Raw genomic sequence first — 17,507 nt, 5'->3', positions numbered from 1 at the left:
GAACCTAGGTAAGCTCCTTGCGGGTTACAGATAGATAAGGTAAAAAGCATGGGGCAAAAATACAAATCTATGCCTGAATACCAACAAGAAAATCGCTGCTTAGAAATTTGCAAGAAAAGTAAAGATGGGAATGAAGAGGCTGCATTGCACTGCAAGTACTGCAGCACTGCAGTCAGCGCTCACGCTGATAAAATAAAGGAGCATGTCAAAAGCAAGCAACACAAGAAGGTTAGAGAAGAAAGTGAGCTTCAGGATAAAGAAGTCAGTATCAGGAGCTTTCAGCAGGGCTTTAATAAAAGAGGGGACACAAGCATGATTGTGTCAATGAATTTGTGAGTGCTCTTTGTTTCACTGGACAGCTGCTGTTAATTGCAGAGGAGCCTATTGGTGACTGTGCGACTATACTGTCTAGCAGCAAAAACCCTTCCTAATGCAGACAACCTCACAGGAGATTGCAGTCAGAAACTGGAGCTACTGAACCAACTAGAGGCAGAGCTCTTCTTGACCTGCTGCTCACAAACGGAGAAGAGTTAGTAGGGGAAGCAAAAGTGGATGGGAACCTGGGAGGCAGTGACCATGAGATGGTCGAGTTCAGGATCCTGACACAAGGAAGAAAGGAGAGCAGCAGAATACAGACCCTGGACTTCAGAAAAGCAGACTTTGACTCCCTCAGGGGAACTGATGGGCAGGATCCCATGGGAAAATAACATGAGGGGGAAAAGAATTCCAGGAGAACTGGCTGTATTTTAAAGAATCCTTATTGAGGTTGCAGGAAAAAAAATCCCGATGTGTAGAAAGAATAGTAAATATGGCAGGCGACCAGCTTGGCTTAACAGTGAAATCCTTGCTGATCTTAAACGCAAAAAAGAAGCTGGAAGATTGGACAAATGACCAGGGAGGAGTATAAAAATATTGCTCAGGCATGCAGGAGTGAAATCAGGAAGACCAAATCACACTTGGAGTTGCAGCTAGCAAGAGATGTTAAGAGTAATAAGAAGGGTTTCTTCAGGTAGGTTAGCAACAAGAAGAAAGTCAAGGAAAGTGTGGGCCCCTTACTGAATGAGAGAGGCAACCTAGTGACAGGGGATATGGAAAAAGCTAATGTACTCAATGATTTTTTTGCCTCTGTCTTCACAAACAAGATCAGCTTCCAAACTGCTGCACGGGCAGCACAGTATGGGGAGAAGATGACCAGCCCTCTGTGGAGAAAGAAGTGGTTTGGGACTATTTAGAAAAACTGGACGAGCACAAGTCCATGGGGCCGGATGTGCTACATCCGAGGGTGCCAAAGGAGTTGGCGGATGTGATTGCAGAGCCATTGGCCATTATCTTTGAAAACTCGTGGTGAATGGGGGAGGTCCTGGATGACTGGAAAAAGGCTAATGTAGTGTCCATCTTTAAAAAAGGGAAGAAGGAGGATCCGGGGAAATACAGGCCAGTCAGCCTCACCTCAGTCCCTGGAAAAATCATGGAGCAGGTCCTCAAGGAATCAATTCTGAAGCACTTAGAGGAGAGGAAAGTGATCAGGAACAGTCAGCATGGATTCACCAAGGGCAAGTCATGCCTGACTAACCTAATTGCCTTCTATGAGGAGATAACTGGGTCTGTGGATGAGGGGAAAGCAGTGGATGTGTTATTCCTTGATTTTAGCAAAGCTTTTGATACGGTCTCCCACAGTATTCTTGCCAGCAAGTTAAAAAAGTATGGGCTGGATGAATGGACTATAAGGTGGATAGAAAGCTGCCTAGATCATCAGGCTCAACGCATAGTGATCAACGGCTCCATGTTTAGTTGGCAGCCGGTTTCAAGCCTACTTCCAACACATTTGCCAATACAGACATTTACTGGATCTTGACAACCAAAATCTCAGCTGAATTGAGCACGAAAGCTGCAGGAGAAACATATGGAAAGAAAACCCAGCTATTTCAGGAAATCCTTCTGACGCCAGAACATGAGAGAACCAAAAAAGCATTCAAAACCTTCAACACAATGCTCAGCGAGAAATGGGAGATGACTGTGGCCTGTAATCTGAACCCTGAAGTGTTTGGTACCGAAGATTTTTTTTTTGGAATGTCATCCAGGTGTTGCACCCCTTCCTCAAGGTGAATTTTGCAGCAGACTATGACCGTTATGACAGAGTGTTTCAACCATTTGCCACTAAAGATGAAATTTCAAATCTGAAAGGGAAATTTCCTACTTACATGAACTCGCGTAACCCTGAAAATGCAAAACTGGGAAGTGCTGGCTTTGTGGAACAGTCCTCAAGACACACTTCAGCAAAATGGCATGGTGAGCTTTGAGTGTATCCACTGGATCTAGTGATGCATATTTCAAAATTGGACTACCTCCAAGACCGCAAAAGGCTCAACATGAGTGAGGATATTTTGAAGAAAATTATGTGAGCATACGCAAACCAGGATTTCTGGAAAAACTACTAGCTCTGAGAGAGACAATGCATACCTTTGTACATTGTAAAAAAAAGTTTCAATTGTACTATTGGAAAATGTGCATATTACAAAAGCTTTTTGGTTTTCTTTTTTCCCCCACGATTTTATTTTTAACCCTATTTCATCCTGGTTTTAATGTTTGGAAAATAAACACTGAAAAATCCCCCCCCCCTTTTTTTCCAAATAAAAACTGAAAATTAAGAACACTAAATGTATGGTGTGTTGTTACATTTGTTACTGTGCATCGAACTATTCTTAAAAATAAATTGATCAAGAAGTCCTCTAGGCTAAATATGATAGGCACAGTTGTTCATCTAGTGCAGTGGTGCGCAACCTGCGGGCCACGTACAGCTCATCAGGGTAAGCTGATGGCGGGCCACGACACAGTTTGCAGTCATTGACCATCCGCAGGCACGGTACCCCGCAGCTCCCAGTGGCCGTGGTTCGCTGTTCCCAGGCAGCCTGCAATCAGCTCACCCTGGTGGGCCGCATGCGGCCCACAGGTTGCCCACCACTGGTCTAGTGTGTTTATGCAATTGCCGCATTTAGTAACAGTAAATATACTGCGGTCATATACACAATCGCAGTAGTTGCACATATTTAGTGGGCATTCGTGTGTCTGTCTGTAAATATAGCTTTTAAAGTCTCCGGTCAGTGTGCTCTATCGCAACTGAATGTGCTGATTTTTTTCCTGGGTATCAGGAAAAAAGAGGATGATACTCCTTTAAGGATCCTTCCTGCATTTGGGGTCTAAGGGAGGGGAAACAGGGACACACCTGAGTGGAGGCCAGGAGGGGGGAATGGCCAAACCAGGTGCGGGCATTGACCCACCATTCATACATTCCAGAGGGATCTCTCTCTCAGATCAGCAGCACCTACCCTCAACCCAGAACAGGACTGAGTTTTATGATATGCTGTGGCTGGCACTAGTTGCCTTTTTTCTTTTGGGGCTGGAAAGAAATGTTTCCCTCACCTCCAGATTGGCCATGGCAGGCTAGGGTTTTTTCATCTTCCTTACAGCAGGTCATGGACCTGGTGCTTAGGATGAGATGTCACAACTTAGTAGGTGGCAGGTGTGGCAGATCTTGGTGCAGGTACTAGTTACAGAGGAAATACAGTTCCCTGGTAAATGGGTTGGAAGTGGATTTATGGGGAGGCATGCTCTAAGGGAGCTGGAAAAAGAAGGGTTGGGGCATCTAACATCTTGTACAGCAGGCAGACAGCCCTGTGCCTTTTCCAGATGCCCTTAACCCTCATACAAGGGGAGGCTGCTGGTGTCCCTGCAACAGGCTGTCTGACATCTGGTCACGCCATCAGCCCTCCCAAGTAGGTGTGAGCAATTAAGGAAATAACTGTGACGTACACTACACGAGTTGGCTTTCCAGAACCCAAGAGCCTACTCAAATGGTAGTGCCTGGTCTGGAACTTTTATTCCTGTGTAGCATCTACTTGGTTATTTTCCATTACTCAGTTCTGCAGTAACCCAGCCTTCTTTATTAATATTGTTTGGTGATTGTAATTATAATTGGTTTAAGAAAACCAGTAAAAGTCTATGATGACAGTAATGTTAAAAAAAAATTTTTTTAAAACCTTAAGATTTTGGCTATTTTAATGGTGGTGTATTTAAATCCTAATTGCCTTTATTGAAACCTGTTAATCTATGGAAATTATGGAATGCCTCTGGAATTGTAATTATACTGAGTCGGCAGCCTTTACTTAGCAACATTACAGCTTTATATACCACAAACAGGAGGATAATTAATCCTAATACATTAAAACTTGAACACATAAGGATAAGTACTTGAATGCTTTCGTTTTTCAAAGCAAGAATTTTATTCCTTTGTGAAAGATTTGTAACTGGTCAAACATCTGTTATCATATAAGATCTAATAGGTGGTAAAAATATAAGAATAAATTACCAAAAAATGCAGAACATCTATGTGACTAGAGAGGAAATAATTTCTGCTCAGGCTCTAAAATTGTTACAAGGTTGAATGTATGAGACAATGCAAAGTTCAGATAGTTAGTAGGCAGGTTTTTAAGAAGAACACAGTGTTGGCCTAACTGCTCACATTGAAATCAGTGGTAAAACTTTCATTGACTTCAGTGTAAGCAAAATTAGGCCAATGTTCAGCGTCTTTGAAAATCCCAAGTACTATGAAAATTTGAATTTCACAAAATTAAATTTTTAGTGTCTGTCCTCTGAATTTGGGATTGGTTCACACTCTCAGGGTCCAGTACTATCTAGAATGCAACCCTAAAGAACATGGCACCTTTTTACTGAGAACAATATTAATAATTACATCAAACACTTTCTCCATCTGCCAACACTTTTATATATATGCTGTCTAGTTTGCTACTGTTCAGAAATGAGCCTGAACCATAAATATAAGATCCAGCTTCAGCAATGTTGTGGGTTTTACTGCTCTTGGGTTTTGGTTTGAGCTCATATGTAATTACCATTTTGTGAAATAATGGTAAAATTGCTTGTCTTTGTGTTGTGGGAATGGCTTCTCTTCTACAACTTTAATTCTTCAATAAAATAAACGTTTTATATTAAATATATTTCACATTTTAATTGTGTATAATCTAGAAAATATCATGTGTTTATACACACACACACACACACACACACACACACACACACACACACACACACACACACACACACACACACACACACTCTTAATGATTAACTATGTGAGAATTTCCTAAATAACATGAGTCTACATTCTCATAGCTAAATCTTCCAAACAGGAGTTTTATTTCTAATGCTCGGTTCCTACAAGTGGCTGCGCATGGGTGGACCTTTGCATCCAGGCAAAGCAACATTGACTTCAGTGAGGTCCTGCATGGACACAGAGGTTTGCCCACACAGAGCATGGATTTACAGTCTGATGTATGCATTTAGACTGTAAACTCGTTGGGGTACGGCAAGTGGAGAATTAGTAGGATTATGACATTTTAATCTTTTTTTTTAAAATGAGCAATTGATTTTTAGTCAGACTATGGAAAATCTTGTGCCTCTTATTTTTTTGTTAAAACCTATTTAACCTCATCTTTGTATATATCTGTACAGTGCCTGATTGGTCTTTGGGCATTATTGTAATATAACATTAAGTAGTAATTATGACTGTTCAGTTTTAACCCATTGTATTAAAGTTAAATTATAATTCATTTATTAATTGGAGATATAAAATATTCATTGGCTTAGCCACAAGGCACTTTACGACACAAGATTTAGCCATCTGTCCCTAGTTATCTCAAAAGTCAGGGTCTCAAAATAGTCCCATGTGAGCTAGAGAATTGAGCTATTTATGTTCTGACTCAGTGTTTTAAGGTGACTTATAAAGAAAAAATAACTGGGGTACTTGCTCATTTGATACATAAAGACAAACTGCAAGTAAGTTTGGTTATATAATTCTACTTGTTTCTTAAAAACCTCCTATGCAAGTGGAGAACTTGTGGGATTATGATATTTTAATCTTAAATTTCTTTTTTAAAATAAGCAATTGATTTGTAGTCAGACTATTAAAAATCTCATACCACTTATTTTTCATTAAAACCTATTTAACTTGAACACCTCACAAATTCTTGGAAAGAGAGATCTTTGTTAATCATTCAGCACTCCCATTTTTTTTTCAATGAACAACTGAGCTCTTGCTTTGTTTCTGGGGCCCTTCATGGGGGACCATTAGCTGAAACAGTGAAAATAAGGTCAGAGATATTTCTAGGGTTAAAAAACAAGCAGAAAACAAACTTAAACCCATACATCATAAAGAATCAAAGGGAACGCACCATTTTTTCCTTTGAATATTACCCTTTAATAGTTATTTTCCCCTACAAATGGCGAAACTTAACTTTGTCTTCTGTAGGACCAGAACTGTTGCCTTGTAGAATGCAAACCAAAACACACAATCTGTCATATGTTATGAATTTCAATATAGATCTTAATAGTAGGATTATGATTGGTACTAGCTCATACTGTAATTATTTCACTATAACCGAACCACAAGATTTGAGACCCTGGCAGATATCTACTTGCTTTCCATATTTGATAATATCAATCTCGATGGATATGTAATGTCTTTCCCACACAGTACTTGTTTATTCCCTTCTGATATGCTGGTGTGACCTCTTTGGTTGTTTGAGTGATTTGAAATAGGCCTTATCTGGTATCTCTAGTATCATCTTTCTACACATTATTTTTATTACAGCTTTTTGTATAGTCACAAAAGAATGGAACAGATTTCAGTCAAATAATGTATGTATTAAGTTATTACAAAGTAAGTTATTTACATTATTAATATTAAAATAAATATCCTCCCTTACAGCAACTTTCGTAGAAATAAAATATCAAAGCACAAACTTTAATTTATGTCAGTGGCTACTAGTACAAATGTATTTAACTTGATTTATAGTTATAGAGCCTATGTGGTTTCAGCTAGCCACAAGCCCCCTGGAGGTGCAGCATAAGTCCGCAGGAGTTCTTTGGCCAGGATATCAGCTACACCAGTGGTCCCCAACATGGTGCCCATGGGCGCCATGGCGCCCGCTGGGGCATTTATGTGCACCCACGTACTGGCTGGCGGACAAGCATCCACTGAAATGCTGCCAAAAAAGCGGCATCATCAAGAGGCATCGCCGCTGAAATGATGCTGATTTTCGGCGGCATTTCAGTGGCGACGCCTCTTGATGTTACCGCTTCTCGGCGGCATTTTGACAGATGCTTGTCCGCTGGCCATGGTCCTCGGTGGCTCGTCGTCCAGTGCCCGCCACCCGGAAAAGATTGGGGACCACTGAGCTACACCGTATCCCTGAACAACATTATATAAGCCAACAGTGCACTCATCTGTCAGCGTAGTTGCATCTAGTGGTTTTGCCAGCAAAACATTGTCAGCTAGGGGGTGTAATTTTTTTCATGCTCCTAGCCAACGTAGCTATGCCAGCAAAACTTTGTAGTATAGACTAACCTGAAGTGAATGTGTCTCAAAAATGTTGCATGAATATCTTACCAAAAACCCAAGAGAGACCTATATGCATGCCTATAAAGAAGCACATGTTGCTTGAGAGCTAAGGGATTAATAGAATTTGTTTATAATGTAGTAACTCAGGATGAAATCCTCGCCTCATTGAAATCAATGGAAATGTTGCCATTAACTTGAATGGGGCCAGGTTTTCACCCTCAGAGTGTACATTAATGACTCTTAATAAGTACATTTGCCACCTAAAAGATTCATATTTAATTCTGGCAAATACTTAGTTGATTCTAATTTAATTTAATATGTTCAAACGTTTGTTTTTTCTTTTGTTTGGTGGTATCAGAACTCTATCTATTTCGTGATCACAAAATCAAGGATGTTGGCAAGGGGATGAATTCTAAGGCAAATGTCTTGTGCTCCAGAAGCCCTGCGTCCATTTAAAAACAAGTTTTTTATAGTTATGGTTGCAAAGAGTTCACATTTTTGAGTTTATAAGTGTCCATCCTGAGCCTTCATAGCTCCTGAAAGAATGAATGATAGATGATAACTGCCCCAGTCACCTCACCTGGTAACCTTTGGCCTCCAGTATTGTGTAGCCATGGAGTGTGACATTTTTCCAAGATACAACAAAATTATGCATTTATTGCAGTGGACAGGCATCCAGTATTTTGTTTTATCTCCCTGCCCTGCTGAGACCTGCCTGCGAGTGGCCTCTTCTGTAACTTTCTCCACAGAGGATAATTAATTAATTATATTACAGTGCGTTCTCCCTTCACTTGTTCTATAGAACCAGGGAAAGGGTCATGGAGCCAGGAATGCAAGCTAGGCAGCCTAGAGGATAAAGCAGCAGCCAATGAATGGGGAACTGAAAAGAGGAATCACTGAGCATACTATAATTTCCCCTCTCCCCGAGCATGTGGAGAACACAGCCCAAAAAAAACCACCTAGCATCAAAAATAATAATTGCTGAAAATAATCACTGACAAATATTTCATGACTGAGTATTTTCAACTGTGAGCCATAATCATGTATGTTTGGGGTGGAATGGAATTGGAATGAAGGTTATTCTGTTTCATGGATATACGATCAATTGACAATGCTGCAGATTTTAAAGGGGCTTGCGATAGAGTCTGGTCCCATTGTGCTGTGAAATATACAGGGTTCTGGCTATCATAGAAGGAGATGCTATCGACAGTTAACAAGTATATAACACTTGAAGCCCACTGGGTGAATGTTGGTTGAAACTAAAGATGTTCCTCTTTGGTTGTATAATAATAAAATGAGCTTACATATTGCTCTTTATACCAAGGTACCTCACAGCATTGCACAGATAATGTAAATTAAAGTATTTGAGTTTTAAAACAGAAAAGAGGGAAAAAGGCAAAATAGGACAAATGTATTTTGTTTAATTGACTCCACTATGCACTGCTAGGGAAAGAGAATTCAGTAACTTTACACACACTAGCTAAAAGCTCTAAAATCCATATTGTTTGAAATAGTAATTGTTGCATAGGAGCAGTGAGAAGACCTATATCAGCAGATATCCAACTGTGGCTCATTACATGGGAAATGAGGCGATAATTTAAGTGCTAAGGGTCAAGACCATACAAAGTCTTACATTGATTGTGAGAGAGCACCCATTACATGGGTGATGATTTGGGGTGATAAGCCTTGCTGCTGAATTTTGCTGAAACTGAGGCAGTGCCATATCAGAAAGGCTTGTACTGGCACAATATTGCAAATGTGTAATCTGGCTGTCACAAGGACACAGAGTACCACTTAGAAATCAGCAAGAATTAAGCTGTAGTCCTAAAATGGTAAATGGTTGATTCATATGTGGAATAAATGTATTTCTCAAAGGGCAGCACAAGTTTTATTGCCCCAGTAAAACTGTTGCTATTAAGGGCTTAAAAAAGAAAAAAAAACCTCCAGTGTTTTCTGTCTTTGATGCAGAAAGATGTATTAAATGCTCTCTTCTGGTTGGTTCACCTCAAAATGCAGATAATGTGTTTCTTAAAGTCCTATTGGACAAATTTGTCCTAAAGGGACATGAGTGTTCAGAGCAGTGGCATTCAACCTTTAACAGAGAAATTGAGTTTAAACAAGAAATAGATTGTGACAATTAGATGCAAATGGCCGTAGTTTAATGGACTGTGTCTAATGTTTATGTTTATACTCTATTAAGTTTTGGGGCTGGCCTCCCTGAAAAGCCCTAGCTTCTTTTCAGTGAGATACAAGTAGATGTTTCTTCATCTGAAAAATTGGTCATGTGGTTGTCACAAATCCACAGGATCGGTGCTACACTCTAGCTTTTAAACAGTCTCTTGGAGGAATCCCTTCAGTAATAGAGACTGCAAAGGGTCTCATTTTCCCTTCAGGGTAGGCCATGCAGCCTCACCTCCAAGACTGAGTCTCTAGGCACAAACACTTCTGCTTCACACTGTGAGCTCCTGGTCAGAGACATTTACATTCTTCAGGGACCAATGTACCTCATCAAGTATTTGCAGTGACACCAGGCAACATTTCTAAAGCAATAGGATTTTGTAGTCAATTGGAACACAGCATCAGAATTCCTTAGGTTAGCACAGAGAAATAAACATTAAGACATAGTCCATTCTGCCAAGCCAGAGCAATCCACTAGCCAAGCTGTAATGGATTCTATTTCAGGTTGTGTTCTTCTCTGACCTCTTTGTCAGTCCCAGGTGAGAGCAGCTAGCCTCTTCCAGAAGCCCCCTCTTTATACCTTGCTTGTCACCTCTCAGTCCTTTTGTTCGAGCTGGTCTCTGTTCAGCTACCCTGCTGAGAGGTGAAGGGAAAACCTCCTTCTTCTTGGTCATTGATTGTAGCTGGGCATGATCTGGTCATTGGTGCTTCCCATTGTCTCTTTCAGATTCTGCATTGATACGGATTGGTTTCAGCAGGTTCCAGACAGTTCCTTAACAACCCATTCATTGCATTCCAAACAGCAAGGCAACACACACTCTCCAATTGTCTCTTGTGATGCCCTGAGAGCCCTTCTCTACCACCACCCCCACTGGATAGCATTGCAAAGTACAGTGGGAAACTGAGATGCACACAGGATTCATTAAAAAAAAAAATCACAAAAATATCCCATTTTGTCAGAGGAGCTATAACTTGAGAGGTTGCCATGGATGCCTTTAAATCTTTTTTTAAAGGAACTGCCTTTATCCCCATTCATTCTTTTTACCTTGTGCTGAAATTCCCAGCAAGGGTGCCTGTTCATGTTCTCTGTAATGTGAATACCTGCCTACAAGGAAATACTGTGCAACTACCAACTCATTTCACTTAGGTCACAGAACAGCGCTTTGGGGTGGTGATAATTTTGGCCTAATCTGGCTTTATTTAAACCAGGAATGTAAAGAAATGTATGTTTGTTCTACTACTACTACTCTGGCATTTCATTTTTCACATTTCCCCCCTTTCTTTTCAGCTTGTTTGACATGGGAGGAGAATATTACTGCTATGCTTCTGACATTACCTGCACTTTTCCAGCTAATGGAAAGTTCACTCCTGACCAGAGGGCCATCTATGAAGCAGTGCTTAAGTCATCTCGTGCTGTAATGAAGGCAATCAAACCAGGTAAAAGATTGCTATATGTCAACAGAAATTGACAAGCTTAGTGGGAGCATTCAAGCTGTCAAAACAATTATGCTGGGACTCAAAGGGTTGGAAAAAGCAAGAAACTGATCACCAGATGATAGTTTAATAAAAATAAAATTGTATGGTGAGAGTCCTATTGCTAAGTTTAAATAGCTATTAGTGGAGCATAGAAATGATCATATATATTGCTCATCCAGCCCAGTATTGTCAGGAAATAACATACGTTGAGAAATTTCTGTATTAATTAATATTCATTTTTCTCTGAATACCTTAAAGGTGGCAGTTGTTATAGCAATTATCAAAGGTAATATATCAAAGGTTATATCAAAGGTAATGGTTGTTATATCAATTTAAATTGGCAACATTTTGTGGGGATTTTAGTGAGTATTGCCAGGTTCAAAACTGCGCAATACGCAAGTTTATTTCAAGCATTTAGGTTTTGTAGTTTCCATGTTAATTATATAAAAAACTTTTGCTTAAAAAATGAGTGAATATGTATTGGGAATATACTTAATTACCTTAGAGGGCATCAGAAAATACAGACTATTGAATATTATGCATTGTGTCCTTAAATTATATGTGAGCCAGTTCATCTAGTGAATTGTACATTTTCATAGTTGAAGCATCTGCATGGAGTAATTGCAGAAAACACTGCAGTGAAAATCTTGGTTTTTGTCATTCTGTTTTCATTCAGTTCAGCAAATAAATGCTTTTAGAGCTAAATGCTTTTAAAGCTGTTATTGTGAGTTTGAATATTTTAATGGTGAAGGTACTTGAACATTTCTAAGTATTAGTAATAGACTAGCTTTAGTGGAGAATGTACTTAATGCACAAAGTACATTTCTCCTTTAACATTACCTTACTAGCTTTCAACCACCAGACCTTAGAGTGGGGAAGCTTTTTAGTTTGCCAGTTAGGACATGTTATTTCCCTATTATACAAGCTGGCTGCACACGTAAGTGCTGCACATCCAGATAGGATTTTATTGTTGCACTTCAAGCTAAGATTATCTGGATATGAAGTCTAGGTCTTTGCCATTTTAATAATAATGTACACACTCCATCATCTATCTAATTTTCCCCCTCAAAGTCCTGGTTCCATCCAGTCTTCATATTTTTCTCTACATTTTATTGCAAGCTTTAATTGCTTCATTTAATATGTATTGATAAAGTTAATTTCTAGTATGTTGTTTATTAGTTTTGGGAGTTGAAATCTAAAGCAATGTTATGCTCATAATAATATAGAGATTTTCTAAATTAACTTACCCATTTACTTTAACAAGGTCACAGAATTAAGTTATATATCTGAAACTACTTGCCAGGTTCTCAGCCAGCTTTGTGAATGTACCAAGCCCCTAAACAGTCTTCCAGATGAATTTATTTTAAATTTTAATATTGCTAATCAAATATTTGGTATCAAATCTTTACTGTTCTTCCTGAAAACACCATGTTGCTTTTAGCTTGTTGTCTAGTTGGAATATTGGTGCAAATATATTTATTGTACATTTTTAAGGCTGGTAATCGCAAAAAGTGGCACATAAAGCAGGTTGAATGCATGTGCTGCAGACTGGTTTTGATGTTGCTGCCAGTATGTACCAAAATATTATGATGCATCCATGTAACTGTGATCATGGGAAGTGTCCATGAAAATACAAAATCTTCCACTGTAGAGACAAAATCCTTTGGGAGTTTGTAGGACTGTTGCACCCTACCTCCTCAGCAGCTCCTGAACCCTTTTCCCTGAGCAGTAAACATGAAGGAAGCTGTGAGAGCAGAACCTCGTGGGTTTCTTTACCCTTTTTTCCCTTCCTATGTGTTCTTCCCTGGCCACATTATAGTCCTAATAATCTTTACTGCTGAAAATGATGTGGGAGCATGTCATAAAGGCGGTTAAGTGAAAAGAATTTGCAGAAGCACTGATTACCTGTGTTCTACAAACATGCATGAAAACTAGAGCTGTTGAAAAATGGAAACCTGTTTTGATTAAAATGTTAACATTTCCATTTTGAAGTAAACAAAACAGACTGACATTTTTTATTCACAGTTTTTTTTATTTTTAAAATATCAAACACATTATTGAAATTGTTATTGAAAGTTTTAATTTTCCCAACCGTACTTTTAACTTGAGGGGAGAGATGATGGCGTGGGTGGGAGACCTGACTTTGGTGAAAAATCCTCAAAAACAAAACCTTTTTTTTTCCAAATAGAAGGCCATTTTTACCAAAGAAACCTCCCTTTGAATTGTTTTGACCAGTTCTAATAACTCTTGTGTTGACTACAGTTTGGTCAAATAATTTCAATAAAATCATAGAGGAGGAATGAAAATGTTCAGGAACCTGAGTGAGGGAGAGAGCTGTAATCTTTATAATATTTTGAAATAAACAGAAATTATCTCCTTTCCGCCTAAAGCTGTAAAGCATTATAGTTCTGCCTATTAGGAAACAGGAAGCAAAAAACTTGTCAATTCAAGGGTCTTTTAAATATAGCCAGGCTCCAGCATATTTCAATCAGCCTTTTTTGGCTCCTGAAAGTCCTTGTTCATTTCACTTCTGCTTTTCTTTTCTACCTCCATTTCCAAGTGTTACTATGTAAAGAAAATCATACGATTACAAACCCCTAATGCGGCAGGCTCCAGAAAAAGAATTTACATACACAACAAAAATCAGCAGCTACTTTTTCTGTAGAAAATGATATTTCTCTCCAGTTGTAGAACTGGGACTTTGACTAGCCTTTACAGAAGTTAGAGATGCCAGTAAAGGACTATTTTCAGAATATTAGAAAGAGAGAGAGCGCTAGGGCTTCTAGATACTATGATAATAAAAATAAGTTATTACTATATAAAGATATAAAATAAATGCTCTTTTTGGTTACATCACATCATCTTTACGGAGAATACGTGCTGCTAAAGAAAGCTAGCACTGCAAAATAGTGTGTACAGGATTTTTACTGGTGCAATTTAGGAATTAACTTTTGAAACTTTGGCCCTCAAATGAGGTTAGTGATATCGTCTCTGAAAATTGATTTTGCTTCTGTTTGTTTCTATTAAATCTAATCTGCTATTAAAGAATAACTTCAGAAGGTTCCCAAAGCTTCAGATTCTATTGTAGCAAAGCATTCATTTGACTCTGTTCTCTGTGTGGGTCAAAATACATATAATTCAGAAGTTTGTATATCCTAGTTTCCAATCCAAAAACAAAACAGAAAAAATCCCTATGGGTTGCAAATACTGTGTTCTGCAAATTGAGAAACCATCATGATGGAATTGTAACTCAAGTGCAACAGCGATTATGCCACAAAACTGATCTGTAGAAAAAAAGGCATATTCAGTTCTATTGCACAAGCAGCAACCTTGGAACCACTTGATGATAGCTATATTACCAAGAAAAAAAAATGTAACTGCGTTGTTGATTAAAAATGAAAGTTTGAAGAATAGTAGTTGTGGGGAAAAATTCGAAAAGGGACGTTTGAATGGGATTAGAGCAGACATTTGTATCAATTTTCTTGATAGGTTAATGATAAAATATTCCAAAAATAGCAATGGAAAGAAACTGCATTTCTACTGGTTATATTCTTAATGTTTCATAACCATCTCAGCTAAATCTATGGAAAAAATCAGAAGGGAAATATGGGGACAGATATAGATATAGATAAAGTCCTGAAATTTACATAATTTAATTATTTCATGATTCATCAGGTATTTGCTTCAAATATCTGTATCTCGAATACAAATCTTAATATGCATACACACACACACACAGATACATGATCACATACAATTTTTGCCACAGACCCCCTGCTTTATTAAGTGCACATAATGGATGGTGCACACTTAATGAGCAGCTATTATATTTTTTTATCCTCATTATTAAGTGTACAGCCCCATGTCTTATTTGCTGCACCTGCTCTGAAGAGAGAATTATTAACTTCCTTATTAATTTCAGTGGTTCTCATCACTATAATATCTAATTACTCAGAAATATTAACTAGTTTATTTTCACAACACCCCTGTGAGGTGAAGGTGTAGTATTATCCCCAGTTTACAGATGGGGAACTGAGGCAGAGAAATTAAGGTCAAAAGTATCCATTAAATTTGGGTTTGAGATGCCTAAATCATGATTTTTCAGAGTACTCTTGTCACCTTTGCATTTGAATCAGGCAGCTTCCTCCATACCAAGAGCACAGGAGAAAGTCTCTCCCTGCTTACAGTTCCAATGTCTGGACACAGACCTGGCCTACCCCGCCGCAGACCAGAGCAGCAATTGCAGAAGAAGTTGGAGAGGGCTTGAGCATGCTCATTGTCAGGGCTGGCGTTAGGAGGCAGCAAGCAGGACAATTGCCTGGGGCCCAACAAAGCTAAGTTACAACACATCTACAGAATCACTGTGGGTAATGCAAATATTACAGTAATCCCTAAAAGTGGAACTAAATCACACTAAAGCAGAGGTTTGCAAGCTGGCAGGGGGGGGGGCTCACTCTCCTAGGGGAGCGCAGAGGAACGTTTGTGGGGTTGGGGGAGCAGAGACACCAGGTGGCTCAGGCTTCAGCCCTAGGTGACGGCTCGGGCTTCAGCTTTGGCCCTGGCCGGTGGGGCTCACTCCTTAGTTTCTGCCCTGGGCTCCAGCAAGTCTAACGTGGGTCCTGCTCATTGCAGATGGAATCTTCAGGGAATTTAGCTGCATGCTCTTTCAAGTCTGGACTGAGCATGCACAAGCTGCAATTTTCTCAAAGGCTTTTAAATTGGCCAAATTTGGGCAGATTTTCTGTACAGCAAAAGGCCCATTCCTAACACAAAGACCAGCTCCTGCCACATTTCAAGTCCTTGCTCCAATGCATGGGGGCACTAGAGCTTCTCAAAGAAAAGGTCTCCAGAATTTTATAACAAGGACAAAATATATCTTTCTCTAGCCTCATTCTCAGAAATGACTGAGACACTTTGACTGAAATTTCAAAATAAATAATAGAATAAAATAAACAGCTGGAGGCAGTCACCCCCGATGGAAAATTTTAACCCAAATAATTAAGCTTTGGTGAAGTTAATGAGCAACTGAAAGCAAGGTTTTAAAGTGAGAAGTTTCAGGAAAGCATAATAATGGGCAGTGCTAAGAGCCCCAATGGACACACAGAACTAGCCCCAGCCAGGCAGCTGCAGAAGCAGACAGCCAGCACAGCAGGCAGAGAGCACAGAGGCCAGGGCAGGAGAGCCAGGGAGTGTTTGCAGCAGGAGGTGAGGTGAGCATTGTTTAGGCTGGAGGAGGTCCAGAGGTTTGCCAGGTGAAGTGGCAGCTGGCTGCTCCAGGGGCAGAGCAGAGGAGGGAGGGGCTGAGCCAGGCCAGAGGCTGAGCCTGGGCCAGCAGAGGAGCCAGGGCTGCCAGCAGGGGAGGGGCAGCGGAGCCCAGCCAGGCAGCGGGAGAGAACAGAGGCCCAGACAGGGCCACCAAGCGAGGAGCCAGCCCGAGTTGGAGGAAGCAGCGCCAGCCAGCCAAAGGCAGGCCAGAAGAGGCAGCAGCAGCACAGCAGGCAGCAGCGCAGCAGAGGGACACCGGAGCACAGAGACCCCAGCAGCTCAGCCATGCAGAGGTCAAGCAGGGGGAGCTGCAGGAGATGAGAGGACAAGAGGCGTATGGTAGTGGAAAAAGAGAGCAGAGTGGAGGGGCTGAATGGAAACCCTGATAGAGAAGAGAAGGGGATGGAGAGGAGACTGAGGGGGAAAGGGGGGGGAGAGGAGGGGCAGGGGGAGAGGGGGGGAAAGGGGGGAGGGGGAGGGGGGAGGGGGAAGGAAGGCAGGACAGAGGGAGAGAAGGGGGAGGTGGAGGGGGAGAGGATGAAGCAGGGAGGCAAGTGAAGGAGAGAAGTGAAGGGAGGAAGAAGAGAGAAAGGGGGGAGAGTTGGAGAAGAACAGTGAGAAAGGAAGAAAAGGAGCAGTGAAGTGGAAGGAGAAAAGGAGAAGAAGAGGGAGCCAGAGAGAGGGGCCAGGAGGAAGAGATGACAGTAAGAGGATGGATGGAGCAGAGGAAAGGAAGGAGGGCCAGGGAGGGGGATAGGGGAGGGGGGAAGGGGGGGAGTTAGAGGGGGGGGAGGGGGGGGAGGGGGGCAGCAGGTAGGATAGAGGGGGGATGAGTGATTTTGGGGAAGCCAGCAGAGACCAGGGGACAGGATTCCATACTGCGAAGACCGTGCTGGAGGGTGGGTGTGCTGGAGTGAGAAACAGAGGGTGTGCTGTCACGGGGCGAAACTGGGAGATGGACCTGAGGTTGAGAACCCATGGAGAGATTGTAGCGGGCGAGAGGCGGGATGGAGAGAGGAGAGAATGACACATGAAGATTCTGGTGAGAGGGAGTAGGAGGAGGAAGGGATCAGTGGGAAGGCGCTATGAGCTCAGGGAGGCTCAGGTGAGGCTCAAAGGATTCTAGATGTCCCTAGGGAAGGTGTGAGGGGGTGTTTGAAAGTGAGAGGATGGT

General features: G+C 40.9%; 1 protein-coding gene across 1 annotated transcript in view; it reads left to right on the top strand.

The window, feature by feature from the left end:
* PEPD (peptidase D) overlaps positions 1-17,507 on the top strand; it is a 232,864-nt gene that overhangs the window by 168,472 nt on the left and 46,885 nt on the right. The window contains exon 12 of the mRNA XM_039503186.1: positions 10,881-11,029. Within this exon, the coding sequence (XP_039359120.1) occupies positions 10,881-11,029 (149 nt within the window). The remainder of the gene's footprint in view (positions 1-10,880; positions 11,030-17,507) is intronic.

This window comes from Mauremys reevesii, linkage group 16, assembly GCF_016161935.1.
Source record: "Mauremys reevesii isolate NIE-2019 linkage group 16, ASM1616193v1, whole genome shotgun sequence".
Taxonomy (NCBI): Eukaryota; Metazoa; Chordata; order Testudines; family Geoemydidae; genus Mauremys; species Mauremys reevesii.
This window is presented reverse-complemented; position numbering and strand designations above follow the sequence as displayed.